The following is an 18,023-nucleotide window of genomic DNA, read 5'->3' as shown; positions in this document are numbered from 1 at the left end:
AGGCTTCCTCTTCGAATGAGAGGGCTTGTTGCTGTAGTTCGCACTTGAGTCCAGTGCGAATTGGGAAGTTCTACATAAACAGCATTGAACTGCTTCGTAGGTGTTTGTAGTTTTCTCACGATGTTTTCGTTAGCCATGTATGAAGCTCATGGTAAGAAAATGTTATTTCGGACATAAATGTAGCAGAAGAGATGTCCTTGGACAGTCGAGTTCATAAACTTGTGAACAAAAATTTGATCAAAAATATTTGAACACGACTCTACGCCGTTAACAATAGAGTCGTCTTCAGATATTTTTGATGAAATTTTTGCTCACAAGTTTATGAACTGGACTGTACAATGGTAATCATTATCACTTACTAATTCATAGGTGAAGTCTTTTCTTACTATAAAATCTTTGACGGAACTGCATGTTCTTTCAGTGACCAAAGTTCTATAATAAATAAAGAATTTAAAAAAGAACTTCAACTGTTCCGCTACTTTTTTCTGCTAAATGGAGTGAAATAACTAACCTTGATATCATGTTTTATAGGTAAACAGTGGCGTCCTAGCTGGCATACTATCGATTGAACCTGAGAAAATACAAGCGGTCGATATGGACACCCTCGACGCCCGGATCCGGTACAGCATAGAGTCCGGAGAACCTGACTCCTGGGCTACCTACTTCACTATAGACCAGCACACGGGGGCAGTGAGGCAGCTCAAACCGGTTGATACCAGTATTGCTAAGAAGTTCCAACTGGTCATAAAGGTACCTAAAACTCAGAAACCTCAACAGTCGATAAACCAAATAACTTCCTGGGATTCTTACTTCAGTGTAAGACAGTCCAAAATGTTCGATAAAGTTAATCTATCGGATTTTGTGTAGGACGCAACTTGTGGACATTTGGAGCCTCCCTGAGACTGGAGGTCCAGGGCGGGCTACCCCTTCTGCCCCACTGTTAGTCTGCCATTGGAAACGATAGATAAAAACACAATTCTTCACAATAAGTAAATATAGGTTTCGTGACAGTCGATTAACACAGGAGAAACAGGACTAGTATGCGAAAATGAGCCTCATCGTTGATCTTCAGAAATCTACAGGACATTGCAGAAGCATAACGACATCACTAATAATTGTGTAACCCTTAATTTCAGGCTGAAGAAGTATCAGAAGCTCGTCGGTACACCACGGCGAAGTTAACCGTGACAGTACGGCCGGTCGACGCGAGCCCTCCGGTGGTGGAAGCCTCGTCTGATGAAGGCAGCGTGGAGGAGAACTCGCCTAAAGGAACCAAAGTGCTCGACGCGAAGGGAGAGCCTATACGGCTCAGCGTTTCAGATCCTGATTTGGTAAGCATTTGTGAATTAGACTCATTCGAGTATTACGCAAGCAGAATTTTAGTAGTTTTTGACTTCCTCCTTGCCGTTAGTAGCCGTGTTGTCTAGTACACATAGTACAGTCGGTGCACCCTAACATAAGTATTCACTTTTCTATGCAAAGTATGAATAAGTTAGGGGACCGACCGTACAACGTAAAAGCTATTCTTAAATTGGGACTAGGTGAATTTGTGTCAAGTGTCCCATGATATTACTATTGGGTATATTTATATAATTTGTGTTTTTATATTAGGAAAACATGTATGTTGTTATTAATAATATAATAATCTATGTATTTTTACAGGGCCCCGGTGACCTCATACCAAAGTATACGTACGAATTAACGACTAACTTCTTCGACATCGACAAGAATGGCATCCTTATAGTCAACGATGATAGACTGGACAGGGACCCGCCGAACCCAGGCAAATTTAGATTCCAAGTAAGTAATGCCCAAAAATAAGTTATTGAAGAGCTAGCTTTTGCCCGCGGCTTTTTCCGCGTGGAACTCGGTAATCGCGCGCTGTTCTCTCGGGAACTGTGCATTTTTCCGGGATAAAAAGAAGCCCATGTCACTCTCTGGCTCATAAACTATCTCTATGTCATAAATGACGTCGATTCGTTCTCCGTTTCGACGTGAAAGACGGACAAACATACAAACACACACACTTTCGTGAAATGTGAACATGTATGATATTGGTATGTATTCATTTATACTAAGGTCAAAATCAATCAATCCTGTAAACAAACATTTTGCAACAATATGTGAGATTATGCCCCTGTGCCAAACCTATGCCCGTTCTCACTCTGAAATAAGGTCTGTGCTCTTCAACAGATAGGCTTATATAAGCTGGGTATGATTATAATGAGTACTTATGTTATACATGTGTTGAAGTACAATTTATGAGATAGTCTAGTAGCCTTTGTTACTTATATTTTTTTCCTTCCTTTTTCCAGGTTGTGGCCAGAGAAGCAAACGGCGGCGCTGCGTCGGCTCCGCTTTCCTTAGCTGTTCAGCTGCTGGACCAAAATGACAATGCTCCAGTCATACCTAAAACTCAGCCCATCAATGTACCCGCTACCTTGGAGCCTACAGCTGTTTACAAGGTAACATTACAGGGCTTGATGTGTTAAATTCAGAAGAAAAAAGTCAAAATTAAAACTATACGCCGCGCGCCAAATTCGATCCTTATCCTATATCATATGCAAAAAAAGTGAGACAAAGACAAATATCTTCGATTCCTCCACCATTAACGCAAACAAAAGTTGGCGAATTCACAGACATCATGGCGTGTATGCAGAAGAGTCAACTCAATTATTATTTGGATAAAAAATTGCCAGCCTTATGAAATAAATTTCTATTTTGCAGGTCGAGGCGACGGATATAGATGAAGGCGAAAATGCGCGTATTACGTACAGTATTTACCACATCTCTAATAACGGAGGGAACAAATTCACTATCGATCCGGACACTGGAGTTATCTGTAAGTTATTTAGCCTTAATTTAATTTAAAAATTAGTACTGTCATCAATATCTATTCGTCAAATATGTCTCAAATTTTTTTTTTACTAAAAGTTGTCGTCTACTTTTTCTAGCAAGCACTGGCCACTTGCAAGCTGGTGAGCAATACAGCGTCACGATCCGCGCCACAGACGCTAAGGGGCTCAGTTCGCAAGGCATCGTGGAGCTATCTGTCGCTCCGGGACCTAACACGCGGCCACCGCAGTTCTCAGCGAGAGACTACCACGCACCTGTATCTGAAGGAGCCGCTATCAACTCTACTGTCACCACTGTCACTGTAAGTGTTGATAAGTTGAAGTAAAGTGAGACTGCCAGACGCTAAGGGTCTCTGTTCGCAAGACATCGTGGAACTATCAGTAGCTCCGGGGCCTAACACGCGGTCACGGCAGTTCTCAGCGAAAGACTACCACGCACCCGTGTCTGAAGGAGCCGCTATTAACTCCACTGTCACTGTAAGTGTTGATATGTAGAAGTAAAGTGAGACTGTGTCAGATGCTAAGGGCCTCAGTTCGCAAGGCATCGTGGAACTATCAGTAGCTCCGGGCGCAGTTGTGTCTAAAAGAGTCACTACCTACTCTACTGTCACTATTGTCACTGTGAATGTTAATAAGTTGAATAAAGTGAGACAGTGTCAGACACTAAGGGTCGCAGTTCGCAAGGCATAATAGAGCCTCCAGTCTTCCTGTCTATTTTAGTCGTAGTGGCCACTACATGTGTATTTGAGGGTTGTACTAGACCAGATAAGTAAGTACTATATGTAGTAAACTAAAATAGGATTATGCTTACAGTCATAATATGAACACGAGTTCGCGTGAATGTCTGGCGTCTAAAACAAATTGCAAGGACCTCGTTTAGCCGGGACATTCATATTTTCTTTATGATCCTGAATATTATGCCAACCTGCTGGACAGCCCTTTGTGGTGTCACATGACTAAAAAAGTATTTTTTTATTTTTTAATTAAGTAGGTACTAACATAGTCGTATAGTTTTTTCTTATTGTTGTTTTAAATACTAACATTAATATGGATGATCCTTGTGTTTGGCCTGAAATAAATGATTATTATTATATTTTTTATTCTCAGGCCAAGGATCCAGAGAACGAGCCAGTGACGTACTCCATAGTGTCCGGGAACGATTTGCGCCAGTTCGCCGTCGGGGCAACTACCGGGATCATTACCGTTATCAGAAGTCTGGACAGGGAGGTGCTTACGCGGTATCAATTGGTAAATGTTTTACTTATTCATTAGCATAAGACTGTTTATGTCAACGTATCAAACGTAGGGTAGGGCCTCCTCTGTTGGACCTCCCTCTTAGAGGTTTGAAGCGGCTTGCATCAAACGTGAACCCGAGGCTATAACCAGGCCCTATACCACGAAGTGCAAAACTCGAACTTCGTATGTTGCCGTCCCGCTGACGCTTATGTCATTTAATAGGCGAGTGAAAGGGACGGTGCGATACGAACTTCGGTTTGCGAGTTTCGTAGTAGCCCATCAGGCCATCCGTCCATCTCGTTGGTGGGTATCGTACGCTGCGCTTGCCGATCCGCAATCTCCATTACGTTACGATGAAGTTTAAATTAACAGTGTTTCGCGGCACAATGACAAAAATATCTTCATGCCTGCTCTATCTTTTCCATAAAGCCATCAAGTTTCCGTCCTTAATTTTTGAAATAATAATCCCGGCTCGCACCTCGGAGTTTTTCGAAATTCATGTGCGGAATTACATTTGAAATTTACCACGAACTTTGCGGTGAAGGAAAACATCGTGAGGAAACCTGCACAAACCTGCGAAGCAATTCAATGGTGCGTGTGAAGTTCCCAATCCGCACTGGGCCCACGTGGGAACTATGACCCAAGCCCTCTTGTTCTGAGAGGAGGCCTGTGCCCAGCAGTGGGACGTATATAGGCTGGGATGATGAATAATCCCTAAAATGTATTCCGGATTTTCATGAGCTTTAGATGAAACTCACATTATTAGCAAACGCTCACTATCATAAAGTGTAGTACTGGTAAAAATAAATACATATTATTGCATGGAAAGGTTTTGGTGCTTATATATAGGTAGGTAATAGTATAAATGCATCACATAACGTTTCAGATGGTGAAAGCCGAAGATCCCGGAAAGTTGTCCAGTACGGCCACGGTCAATATCAAGGTCACTGACATCAACGACAATAATCCAGAGTTTGATGAAGACTCTTACCAGTTCCATGTTAAAGAAGGTATGTGTTACCCACACAAAAAAAAACAGCTAAAAAAATCTTGACACGGTAAAATAGTTTGGTGCTTTTCCAGGCAATGTTAGAAAATGCATTGGTTGAGAATTTTCGTGGAAATGTTCAGGAAAGCTGTTGCCCGCAACTTTGTTTGCGTCCCGTGGGTAGTTTACACGTTCCCGCATAATGTTACTCCCTGAAAATCAGTTCTTAAATTTTTATGAGACACACATTCAAATCTTTTCTCTTTATTGTATTAGTTTAAATAATAAATATTATTGTTATATTGAGAGGGCGAGTGCCAACCCGCTTATCTCTGTTAGTCTAATTGCTGCAGAATTAACTAATCGTTTTTAAGTCGTTGGCGAAACGACCAATTTAACTTTTTTATGATGGACACTGACGAATTTTTATAGACTGTTTCCTCTCGGATTACACTACTATATTTGCAGTTTTTTTCAACGAAACAAAACATTGCGATTTTTTTTTGGCAAGCTTACTCCTTTTCCATCTTAGTTCATATCTTTGCTTACCATCAGGCGTGATTGTGGCCAAACGCAAGCCTATTTCTGTAAAAAAAACTATTTATTCATTTTACACTCGTCACAGACAGCTTTATAACAGTAGCTATTTAATTTCCAGGTTTGACGGGAGAGTTTGTAGGCTACGTCCACGCGACTGACACAGACGAAGGTATCAACGCGATGATTAGTTACAATCTACCGCCTCACCTCCCCTTTAGTATCGACAACGGAACGGGAATGATCAGCACCAAGACTGAACTGGACTATGAGCATACTAAGGTTAGTAATCACTATTTACTTGTCCAATAGATAGAGAAAGAGGAGCAAGCTAATAACTTGTGACCATGAGCAGGACTTTTGCATACGACACGTATCTGTGCTTACTATTTGAGATGACTTTGGATTTCTTTTTGGCAGTAAAGTGCCGAGGTTGTGTTATGTGGATATGTATGTATGTAAACACTTTATTGTACAAAAGAAAAGAAACAAAACACAATTGACAAACTTTGAGATACTTGTAAAAAGGCGGACTTATCCCTTTAAGGGATCTCTACCAGTCACAGTCAACCATTGAGTGGATGAGAGGAGCAATCAGTTAGGATCCAACAAAGAGAGAAAGAAAAGAAAGAAAAAAAGAAAGAAGAAGAAAGAGAGTTAGGGTTATGTTAAATTAAGGTTTGTAAGTTTGTATTTGTATATATGTAAACTCTTTATTGTACAAAGTAAGTAAACAAACACAATCAAGCTTCAAATTCGTGCTGTACCCATCATTGTTGTTTTTGCTTACTTATCTGGATAACCGTCCGTTATTGAAACACCGAACCATGTTTTGCCATATTTGGTAATGCCGCTTCTTAATATCAACAGCAGTACGATGCAGTTGCTCGAACTAACATAATCCCGTAGGATTGGTCCTGCTTACGTCTCCCGAATCACCCAGTAAATAGGGCCGAGATGATCAGATGATGAAGTAATTTGTAATGCGTATTACAAACTACATCATCCTCAACAACAAGCGTTTGTTGTTCCAGGAATACGCGTTCGTAGTGACGGCGACGGACGGCGCCATAGACAAGCGTTTCGGCACCGCGTCAGTCACTGTCCAGGTGCAAGATGTGCCAGACGAGGCGCCTGTGTTCCCGCAGACGCTACACTCTGTTCATGTGCCCGAAAATTCTGCTAACTACCCCGTTATCAAGGTCCAAGTAAGTAAAACTGGTATTAGTTATCGATGTGAATAACTTTCTCCTTCGCGAAAGCTCACACAATTCGAGTAGCCTAAAACTGATGAGCTTTCAGCTCAGTTTCTGAGATGACTGTTAGAGACGTTTGGTCTACATGAAGTTTCGGGTCTAAATCAGGGCCCCCCAACATCCCCGCTGAAACTAGATGTACCTATATAGCCACGGGATCTGGGTGTACAGTTTATTGTAAAATCCTGAAATCTAAACCGCGAAGTCTAGGACATTTTTATTCATGTAATGTTAACGCACTACGCTATCATTTCCGGGAATTCCCGTGACAATGGTCCTGGAATTGGAATTCATTTGTAACTGTTCAAGCAAGTGAAACTGCGGGTAAACCAGCTAATTAAGTTAAACTAAATAAAAAATACAACTAAAATGAGAGCTCCCTTTTTTGAAGTCTGTTAAAAAAAGAAGCTTTTGAATATCAAACTTCAATTTCAGGCAGAAGATCCCGACACCATGCCAGAGATTACGTATACAATCCTTCGTGGCGACACCGACCTTTTCTCCATAGACCGCAAATCTGGTATGATCCGGACCCTCAGAGAGTTGGATCGCGAAATGACCGCGAGACACGAGCTTATAGTTGGCACTGAAGAGAATTTGGAAGACGGCTCAGGGTCTACAACTACTGTTGAAGTTTTGGTTGACGTGAGTATTCAAAGTTTTCTATGCAAAATAGGCGTTTGAGTTTTGCGGACAAGATTTGTGCGAGGAAGCGAGAGTGTGCTAGTTTTGAGATAGCGAGTGAGTTGCGTCAAAAGAATGCGTATGCATTGAGTTTGCGACGAATAGCGAGCGTGACGTACATTGAGCTTTACCCACTGCGACATATCCGAGAGTTGTTTCGATACCTACAACCGACGAGTTTGGTAATGTTGATTTATTAGATCCAAATAAATGCGGGAATAATTCGTGGCCTATGAGACAATTGATTTATCCAGGTGCGTAATAATATTCATCAGCCATTGGCAGATGCGTTAATTCCGTCCTATCAATTTGACGTTTGGCCATAATATCAATGTACCATCAGCCAAATATGTGGTCTACCACCCTAAAGTTGATAATCGTTTGCATGTCATAAACAGACAAAAGACGTGTCTGTCAACTTGAAAGTTCGACTTTAGCGACATATTCATTTGGTAGGAACTTGTTTAAAACTTGATAGACCACTTATTTGGCTGATGGTACCTAAGCGTGGGGTGAAGGCGAAAGTGGCGTGCAGCTCACATAGGCTACGCCAGTAACTGCACCGGCACGCACCTGCAGGCTACCACCAGCCATAGGGTAGGCAATACTAGCGCAGCTTACCCTCATTGCATGCCCAATGTGGCAACTGTCTTCAAAATGGTGGTTTAATTTTGTTTGAAAGTTACATTAATTTGTTGTATTTTATTTAAGCTCCATATTCATCCGTATGTAATAAAAAAATGGAGACAGCCAGACCATAGTGTTTGCTGTATTTATTGAAGTTATGTAGCTTGAATATTGTATTTGTATGTATTTAATTTGGATGCATTTTTTGGAAATCCTTCACATAAACGTGCATTTTAATAAGTATCTAGAGTAAAGTTACAATCAAAAAACACCAATTATGTACTTGAGTTGGTCAATTTGTGGCAATTTAATAGCGAATACCTACTTCATTTCACGAAGTTATAATTTTTCTAATCTTCTAAATCGTACTCTCTTGGCGGAGTGGTCTGATTTTTAGTCTTTTTCATAACCGTCTTTAAGGCGCTTTCCCTTTGCCTTTATTAATAATAACCTATTTCAGGATAGAAATGACAACGCGCCAATCTTCACGTCAGTGGTCCGTCCAATCACGATAGAGGACTCTTCATCCATCGGCAGCTTAGTGCAAACAGTGACAGCGGTGGATTCAGACTCAACAGCTCCAAACAACAGAGTGCGGTACAAGCTAGTTGGCAGAGGAAAGGCTTCGAAATATTTCAACGTGGAACCGGATACTGGTGCTGTGAGGGTGCGCGACGATCTGAGGAAGGAAACTGATAGTGAATACACTGTACGTAAAAGTGAATTTATAAAAGAAAACATCCCTTTAAGATTAAGATATGATATAACACTCGCATTTATATATTTTAAGCGCAGAGAGACAACTTTTAGATACTGGATTGATTGATGTTTAGTGTAAGATCGTTTACAATTAATGTCACGTAGTGTTGACTAAATTTTCTGCAAAGAGATTGCCAACAAATCGATAACTCAAGCGTAAATTAGTAAGTGAAAGTCGCATACTCGTAATCAGGTTAAATTTGACTTATCTGATGGTGCTCAGACTTTAGAATATTCAATTGTTCACCGATCTCGATGCTTTCGCATGCAGTCTTTTTCTAACTTCGCGATGCCTTTGTTTTTAGGTGGATGTCCAAGCGTACGATCAAGGTGAACCCATGATGTCTTCTGTCACCAGTTTGACTGTTTACGTCAGCCATTCTGCAACTGTCCCGCCAGATGTAAGTTTATCTCCAACAATTACCATTGACAGCCTAGCTCATTCTACGAGGAGGCCCAGCAGTGGCACGTGTATAGGCTGGGATGATAATGACAACAACTTGGTCACCGACATGTCATAACATAAACATTAATCATTGATATGCATCATCAGCATCATATCAGCAGTAGTCCACTCTTGGACATAGGCCACCCCTAAGGGGGTGATTAATGTTAGCACGCTCTTATTATTAGCTACACTTGTAATTATCGAATAGATTGTCTATGTATGTAACGGAATCTTTGAACTTGATTTTTTTATTGTGGTTTTGCTATGATGCTTGTCAATTATGATCAGATGATGAAGTTGGAAGCTAGGCATTGGAATTTCAAGAAAGAACAAGGTATATAGTCTTAGGGTGTAGTTAACCAAGGATGGTATCAGGGTCTGACACGATAGAGCAGTCAGATAGATTTAGAATGTGGTTTATTATTTATTCTTTCGCAGGTGGGCCTTGGTTTTGCAGACACAGTGTATACAGAGCATGTAGCAGAGAACTCGCCTAACGGAACTCTAGTGAGGATCTTGCCTCTTCTGAACAAGCGAGAGCATTCTCCGAACACTCCGCTGAAATGTAAACTGACTGATTCATCACAGAAAGGTACATTTACACCTTGAATAATAATTCAATAGTGTTTCCCTTTAATCACTTTAAGATCTATGCAACTTTTATGTCAAAATTCCAGGTGTATTCTATGTAAGATTAACTGAGGACAGAGATTGTGCAATCTATCTTAACACAAGCTCTCTCGACTACGAAACACTGAACGGGTACTCCCTAGAAATCCAGCTAGAGTCTATCAAGGGTCTTATTAATCCAGAAAGTAGCAAAGCCAATGTAAAAGTCCACGTAACTGATGTGAACGACAACTCTCCGGTATTCGTGTTTCCCGAACAGTCTACCATTGCCGCTGCGAAAGGGAAATACTTTGCTATAGTTACAAAGGATACGCCATTGGGCACGAACGTCGTGCAAGTTAAGGTGAGTTGTGTAATTTTCGTTAAGGTTTCAAGTAAAATAGAAAGCGAATGAAAATTTAACCACTGCAATTTGATTTTGATAGGCAAAAGACAAGGACAGTGGAGAATTCGGAAGGATAGAGTACCATAAGAACTCTTGGACTAAAGCGGCAGAAGAATACTTCAGCCTAGAAACGGATACGGGCGTCATCACCAATATTAAGACGTTCGAGAATGTTCCACCTGATGTACTGCCCTTTAAATTCAGTGTAACTGCTCGGGACAACCCGAATTCATCGCAGGACTACAATATAGCCAGGACTTCTGTCGTGGTAAGCAATTGTTTATACTCCTATGAAATAATTGTAAAGAAAAATTATATTTGTCTTATATGCAGTTGCAGTCCTAATTATAAGTAGAACTACTTAAAGTACTCATTTCAAAAAGTACCAAACCAAAAAGTGTATTTTGAATTTCTTCCAGCGGTACTGTCCGAGACGAAAGACTGATTGCAATGATTATTTCACTAAACCAAGACTTATTTGTATTTTTGTTTGAACAAAAACTTTCTTGGCGCGTTGAACCCGATTACATCACAGCGTCTTCGAGCGACCTAGTCGAATAACTTGCATACGCTAATAGTGACACGTCAAAAATTTAATTAAAAAATAATGATAGAACAGTTAAAGAAGACTACTTTTCAGTTGGTAACGTTAAATTTGCAGAATGCACATGCTTGTAAAACATTTTTTTTTTGCAGATAAATCTTCTCCAAAAAGACAACCAACTTATACTGGAAGTATCAAACCTAAACAATGACGCATTACGTCGCCGTTCGCGCAGCTTGCTAGCAGCCATAGAAGAGAAGAGCGGACTCATAGCGGGGCTAGAGAAAGTCACCGACAGGCACTACTTAGGAGTAAATGGGACGCTGGAGAGCGATCCCAAAGGAACAGACGTCTGGTTGTATCTGTTGGACCCGAGCACGGGGCAGATATTGACGAGGGACTCGGAAACTGTTCAAAAGTGAGTTTAATTTTTTGCGTGTTCACCATTATAAGTTAAGTCATTTAATTAAACAAGGTATAGGAATGGGGCTAGAATGGATCCTTGAGGCACTCCCAATTTAACCACAGATCCCGCTGATACAGTACATTTAGTCGCTACATTTTTCTTTTATTGTGTGAGGTAAGATATAATGTGTTCTAAGGCGAGACCACGAATACTATAAAAAAATAACTTACAAATTTAAAGTGTCATGATCTACACAATCAAAGACTTTCGACAAGTCACAATACACAGATAGCGTCATATAATTTTTCCCAAGCTTGCAATATAAATTTAACTAAAGTATGACCCGTATCTGTTGTGAATCCAAACTGCTGTGGATGCCTGATTGTATGGGTATTGAAATGCGAGATCATTGGCGTCAGTATTATTTTATCGAATTATTTTGCTAAACAATGATAGGATTGACGAGCTAATCAGAAAAATTATCCTTATCCACCTGATTTAAAGATACTACTTCGTCGTGGTAGGTATGGTTTGTGGAAAGTTCTCAACCCGCACTGGGCCCGCGTGGGAATTACAGCCCAAGCCATTCTGAGTTTTGCCTAGCAGTGGGACGTATAAAGGCTGTGATGATGATGAGATGATGATTTATTTGTTATTTGTTTTTTTATAGAGCTATAGAAAGCGGCATTAACAAAGCCGTATCAGCTCGTCTCCAGTCCCAAGTGAGCCAGGTCCGTCCGCCACTGCAAGCTAAAGAGCAACCTCGCAAGCCGCAAGTGGCCGCCGCGCCACTCGCTACAGCTCTGCCCGCCGCATTGTTGGCTCTCGCCGCGCTCGTGCTGGTCGCTGCCAGTGCTGCCACAATCTACATATGCGCGTCGTGGAGCAGGTGCGGTGTTTTATTTTGTTTTAGTGCTATACACTCCAATTAGGAAGGTCCAACTTCGAGAAGGTCAGGTCATATTGTACGGAGAACTGATAGTCGTTGGAGTCGAAAAGTTCTCAAATAGAAACCGCGGATCGGCAAGCGCAGCGTAGGACGTCCAACAACGAGTCGCGCAGGTTCAGGATCCAGGTCGTTTCCAACCTTAGCAACTGGAAGTGTATGGGGGAGGCCTATGTCCAACAGTGGGTGCCCTACGGCTGATATGATGGATGATGTGCTATCCAAAGCGGAGACATGGCCGCCGCGACATTTGCTGCAGCTCTGCCCGCTGCACTGTTGGCTCTCGCTGTGCTCGTGTTAGTCGCTGCCAGCGCGGCCACAATATATACATACATTATGCGCGTCGTGTAGCAGGTACGGTGCCTTTTTTTATCTTAGTGCTATAGGTCCAACTTCGAGAAGGAGGTCAATCGTCGAATCCAACTCGGATGGATTTTAGGAAACTGCGCAACGTCTTTTCGTCCAAAAAACTCTCAGTGCCTCTACAGTATGCGCGTGGAGCAGGTGCGGCGAGAGTTCTTACCTTATATTATTGGTTTACTATGTGGTGTTCAATAAGGAGTCTTAGTTTTGTATTTTGTATTGTAACTTATATAAAGGCCTAAAGGTATATACTATTGACTATTATGTAAAGAGGCGCTATTGTTCTTATTTATATGGCAATAAAGAACCGATTTATGATAACCAGACTACAATGACATCTTGACTTGTCTGCAACGTTTACCTGTTAGCTCTGATGTTAATTTGGAAAGGTTTTGTAGCGAAATAGTTTCATTCCCCAAGCGTTTTTTTTTTCAGTAGTTTATTATAAACATTATTTACAATGATCCATTGTTGCTTACGAATCGTTTTGGGATTTTTTTGTTGTTCAATGAAACCGCCACAGTGACACTGACAATCATTAAAATTATTGCCAGTGTAAGAAATTAGTTCCAATGAAATTCCGCAACATATATTTCTGGTCAGGCTTTAATAACATTATTTATAACAACTTTAGATACAAGCGGCACAAGGAGCAAGCGGTGCAACAATATGGTACCCTAAGCATGAGCATGGCGCCGCCACGGCCCAACTCGGGATACGAGTCCAGCGAGGACGACCCGGCGCCTCGATACGAGACTCAGGTAACCTCAGCACTTCCAATAGCTACTGTTTTCGGTGTCATTGCTCAGCGGCTGGTTAAGTAGTGTTCCTAATCAATCAGGGGAGTCCTATCCTACTAATATTATGAGTGCGAAAGTTTATATGTGTGTATGTTTGTTACTCTTTCACGCTTAAATAGCTGGATGTCTCAAATAACACGCAGGATACTTTTTATCCCGATATTCCCACGGGATCGGGATAAAATCTTGAAATAACAACCCTCAAGGCTTAGGGGCTGTTGCACCATCCACTGATTAGTGTTAGCTGGCGGTTAGGTGTGATGCCGTCTCTATTTGTTTTGTTCGAATAGACGGAGACGGCATCACATTTAACCGTCGGTTAACACTAACCAATTGATGGTGAAACAGCGCCTTAGAGTCATAAAATATTGTACGGCCACCACGACGTAATTTTTGGGTATGAGAATTTAGTTTAACTCTCGGAATTTAAGTTTAACTGCCAGATTTATCGATTACGCGTGCAAAGACGCAAGTAAAGTCTAGTATAGTTTAGTAAAAGTCGATTTCTTTTCACAAATAAAAGTGCTGAAATCATTAGTTAACTACCTTCGTGAAATAGTTGTCGAATGGTTTAACCAGGTGTTTTTAATTTACCAACGCCTTTCTATGGTACGTTTTTATTGCAGGTTCTGAATATGGCTGTAGACGACGCGGACTTGCAGTTGGATTTCAGTCCAAACAACCATGCGTTCAACATACACAGCGTGCAATATCTCTCGAAAGACAACGGTAAGTTAAATTCTTTGCCTTAATTTTTCTTTATTCGATTTCATAGCTTCCTACCGTATACCTTTACCTTGCTTTGTCTTTCTCGTATTACTTTACTGAAGAAATCTATGCACTTGCGAGTTCTTAGTTTGTTTAATTAGGTATCAGACATTCAGATAAACTATCAAAGATCAGACCAAGATTATATTTTATTTGTTAGTTACAATGTTTTTAATCTAATATACTAACATTATGGTACGAATTAAATGGTATAATATTCTCAAATATGTAATTTTAACAAAGCCCAAAGCCTTGTTCTCGCTGGTCACTAACTACATATGTATATCTCTGATTATTCTTATGTTCATTTTTATTAATACACTGCGAGGGTAAAAAAATCATTAAAATACACTCATAAGACGCTTAGCGTAGTCTCCTTTTGCCAGTCCAGTTGCAATATTTGTAGAGCGGCACATTAAGTTCGTACACAAAATCGCACCAATAACGAAAACGTTCTAGTTAAGCCATTAATAAATATAATTGTTCAGGTGAACGGAGCCCTACATTATCCGAAACAGCGACCACGGCGCGAGCGTCCAGCGTCAACGAAAACGGGACACTAAACAACCATCACCAATTCGACAACATAGCCAACAACTCAACCTTTGCGCGCAATACACAGACACTAAACAGACGAGCGCCTAACAACCACGCATTGAACAACGCACTAGGGACTCTACCGAGAGTCAACAATAATAACGTGGGCGGGGGACTGCTTGCCACCACGCTGGGAAGAAAGATTAACGGTGGCAATAATCATAAGAAGAAAGCGTCGCAGCCTATAATGGCATACGATGAGATACCAGGATTACAAAGGTTAGTTATTTTTTTATATTACGCTCCAGTTTTACAGATTGTCGTTCAATAGATTACTCACCACACTTGACATTCATAGGACATTTTTAACTGCAATCTATCAGTGTCACGTTTATGATTAACAGTAAATAATTTAAATCTTATGTCTAACACTGGTATAAAACCGAGTTTAGCATTACACTGCGAGACCGTAAAGCCCACAGAGTTTGTAATGGTCAATCGAGCGCCGCAATGTAATGCAACTTGCACGGTTTTTCTTGCAAGTCTAAACTCGGCTTTAAATAAGGATTCTCTAGCTTGCTTCTGCTAAAATGATTCTGTATTTGCACGGGACTGTTGTATTTAACCGTAATTAATATTCTACCTTTGAGGAGCTACTTTGTTAAGTTATTTGAGAACCACGTAAATTTTTAGTTTAAATAGTGCACTACATTGTAATGTTTCAGTGAAGCTCATTATGAATTCAGTATGAACTGCCTCAATTCATACTTCTGATCCCGGTTATACCTAGTTATAATTTTCATGCCTGTTAGTTGAACATTTGCTCAACGAAATCTAGTTTTTTGGGTACAGCCATTGCGAAATATTAAAGTGCGGCCAAAGTACGCTTGCTGGGATTTAATAACGCATCTCTGGCTTACCTTGCCAGTGCTTAGTCATTAGCACCAGCGCTATCAGAAAACATAAAAATTCAATCAATCAATCCATCAATGGTTTCTGCAATCAATCGCTTACAGAAACCATTAAGTAAGGTGCCGTGACTTCAAAATAATAAATCTAATGTTTAATATTGTTCACAGGGCATCGGATAACGACAACGTGACTTTCGGTAAAAGAAATTTTACTGGATATACGTACGACCAATCGCCCGTAGAGACCACCACCGAGCTATAGAATAAATAATAACGAATTTCTAGTTAACCAGGACTTTGTAATCAAGACTAATGAATCTCAAGAGAACAAGTGACTTTTGATAGTGAATCTCGAACTATGTAGAGACAAAGTGATAAATATGTCCGTCCAAACGAAACGGTTTATAATTATTATACGTAATGTTTTTGTGTTCAACGAATAATTATAGTATGGAGTACGGAATACGACTGAATATGCTGCAACCTAGGACTTATTGTGAATAACGAATTTTTAGATAATTTTATACGCCACCAAGTGTACTTACTTAGCGAAGGCTAGTCTTTTGTAATGAAGAATAAATTGTGCATAATAGATATTTTATAATAAGTTGTAAATAGAGGCATTACCTTGTTAATGTGTATATTTGTAGGGTACCTGAGAGAATGTAGGTACAAACCTGTTTGATTATCAACTTTTTCATGTTGTATGCCTCGATTGTGGCTTGTGCCATTTGGTGATGATGTGCAAACTTTTCCGTCCTGTCCTGTTAACCTACTGAAAATGTTCCCGAAATTGTGATAATTTTTGCCAGTTAACGAACTTCTTTTACTTCTCACCTACGTGATTACGTCCCCGATATTTTTATTTCGAATGAATTTTGTGCCAGTTACTTTTAAACGTCGTAGATTTTTAATTCAGAGTTTAACAATGATAAAGTTTAGCGTAACTAATCGAAAATGCTCAGTTTTTATACATATTTTTACAAATCTGGCCCTGTAGTGCTTTGTGCCAAAAGAACTAACAAAAAGTTTATGATATTTTACACGTATTTATTTTATTGGCTAGGATTGTAAAAATAATAAATCTCCTTTTGTATAAACTTGTAAATTAAAAAAAAAATAGGTTGATTGTGAAAATTTGATGATTGTAAAATAATTATGTGGAATAGATTGTTAATATAATTTTTTTTGAATAAATTAATTTTATTTTCTATGTTGTTCATTATTTCTAGGACCATAACTCTCAACTGCCCTAATATTGTGTAAAAAAAATCCTTATCATCCCTTTTTAGGGACCCGTACTTGAAACGACAAAACGGCAACTCTTATAGTCTGTCCGTCCGTCCATATGTCACAGGCATTTTACTCAAAAACTACAGGACATACATAAATATTAATTAAATTTGGAGTAAATAGGTATCTATAGGCGTCTTATGAATGATGACTTATTATAAAAATAAAAATTTGATGAAAAATAAGTACCTAAGTGAACATAATATATATTTACAATGTTGTATCATTGTTTCATCTCCTTGCAATCGAAATGAAAAGTACAGTGTATAAGTAAGTCGTTCACAAAACCTATTTTAGCGTCAACTTTATGTAAACCAAGATTAAACCTTGCCTGCAGCTCAGACTCAGATGGACATGAACAAGACACTTGACGCACTCAGCGATCAACTATACTCAGCGGCACAAAATTTGGCCCACCCTTCATACAAAATTACCGATTCTGCATACATTTGAGGGCTAGATTTTTTGCCGCTCGGTATATTTTAAGTCAAAGGAAAAATGGCTGCCTAATGTTTTTCCAGTGGAAAATACTTTGAGCGAATTAGAATGTAAACGGGGAATCCCATGACATCAAATTCAATATCAAATTACTTAATTTCGCATAAAATGTGGTGCATATAATGGTCTTATAAATAATTTGGTCGCACACATTTCTCCAGCATCTGGCAGGCAAAATTTATGTCTCATCATCATCATCATAATCAGCAGCCGGAAGACGTCCACTGCTGGACAAAGGCCACAATGAACGACAACTCGCCACTTGCATCCACCGGTTTCCCGCCACTCTTACGATGTCGTCAGTCCACCTGGTGGGAGGCCTGCCAACGCTTCGTCTTCCGGTTCGTGGTCGCTACTGGAGGACTTTTCTCCCCAACGGTTATCTGTTCTTCGAGCGATGTGGCCTGCCCATAGCCACTTCAATTTGCCTATTTTTCCAGCTATGTCAGTGCCTTTAGTTCTTCGACGAATTTCCGTATTCCGGATTCTATCGCGCAAAGAAATTCCAAGCATAGCTCGTTGCGTAACTCTGAGCCTCTCTAAGAGGCCAAC

At 40.1% G+C, this 18,023-nt stretch overlaps 1 protein-coding gene across 2 annotated transcripts in view; it reads left to right on the top strand.

The window, feature by feature from the left end:
• The window catches only part of Cad99C (cadherin 99C), a 170,610-nt gene extending 153,719 nt beyond the window's left edge, over nt 1-16,891 (top strand). For both annotated transcript variants that reach the window (XM_074096147.1, XM_074096148.1), the window contains 22 exons: nt 532-750; nt 1,137-1,331; nt 1,663-1,800; nt 2,316-2,465; nt 2,728-2,842; nt 2,955-3,157; nt 3,963-4,103; nt 4,978-5,101; nt 5,738-5,898; nt 6,651-6,824; nt 7,308-7,517; nt 8,644-8,892; nt 9,248-9,343; nt 9,829-9,982; nt 10,068-10,363; nt 10,446-10,673; nt 11,102-11,367; nt 12,026-12,244; nt 13,299-13,425; nt 14,091-14,193; nt 14,721-15,048; nt 15,849-16,891. In XM_074096147.1, coding sequence (XP_073952248.1) covers nt 532-750; nt 1,137-1,331; nt 1,663-1,800; nt 2,316-2,465; nt 2,728-2,842; nt 2,955-3,157; nt 3,963-4,103; nt 4,978-5,101; nt 5,738-5,898; nt 6,651-6,824; nt 7,308-7,517; nt 8,644-8,892; nt 9,248-9,343; nt 9,829-9,982; nt 10,068-10,363; nt 10,446-10,673; nt 11,102-11,367; nt 12,026-12,244; nt 13,299-13,425; nt 14,091-14,193; nt 14,721-15,048; nt 15,849-15,942 — 3,990 coding nt within the window. In that variant the 3' untranslated portion in view covers nt 15,943-16,891. The remainder of the gene's footprint in view (nt 1-531; nt 751-1,136; nt 1,332-1,662; nt 1,801-2,315; nt 2,466-2,727; nt 2,843-2,954; nt 3,158-3,962; nt 4,104-4,977; nt 5,102-5,737; nt 5,899-6,650; nt 6,825-7,307; nt 7,518-8,643; nt 8,893-9,247; nt 9,344-9,828; nt 9,983-10,067; nt 10,364-10,445; nt 10,674-11,101; nt 11,368-12,025; nt 12,245-13,298; nt 13,426-14,090; nt 14,194-14,720; nt 15,049-15,848) is intronic.
• The last annotated feature ends 1,132 nt before the right edge of the window (nt 16,892-18,023 follow it).

The sequence above is a fragment of the Choristoneura fumiferana genome, chromosome 13, assembly GCF_025370935.1.
Source record: "Choristoneura fumiferana chromosome 13, NRCan_CFum_1, whole genome shotgun sequence".
Lineage (NCBI taxonomy): Eukaryota > Metazoa > Arthropoda > Insecta > Lepidoptera > Tortricidae > Choristoneura > Choristoneura fumiferana.
Note: the sequence above shows the minus strand (reverse complement) of the source record. Positions and strands in the feature narration are given on the sequence as shown.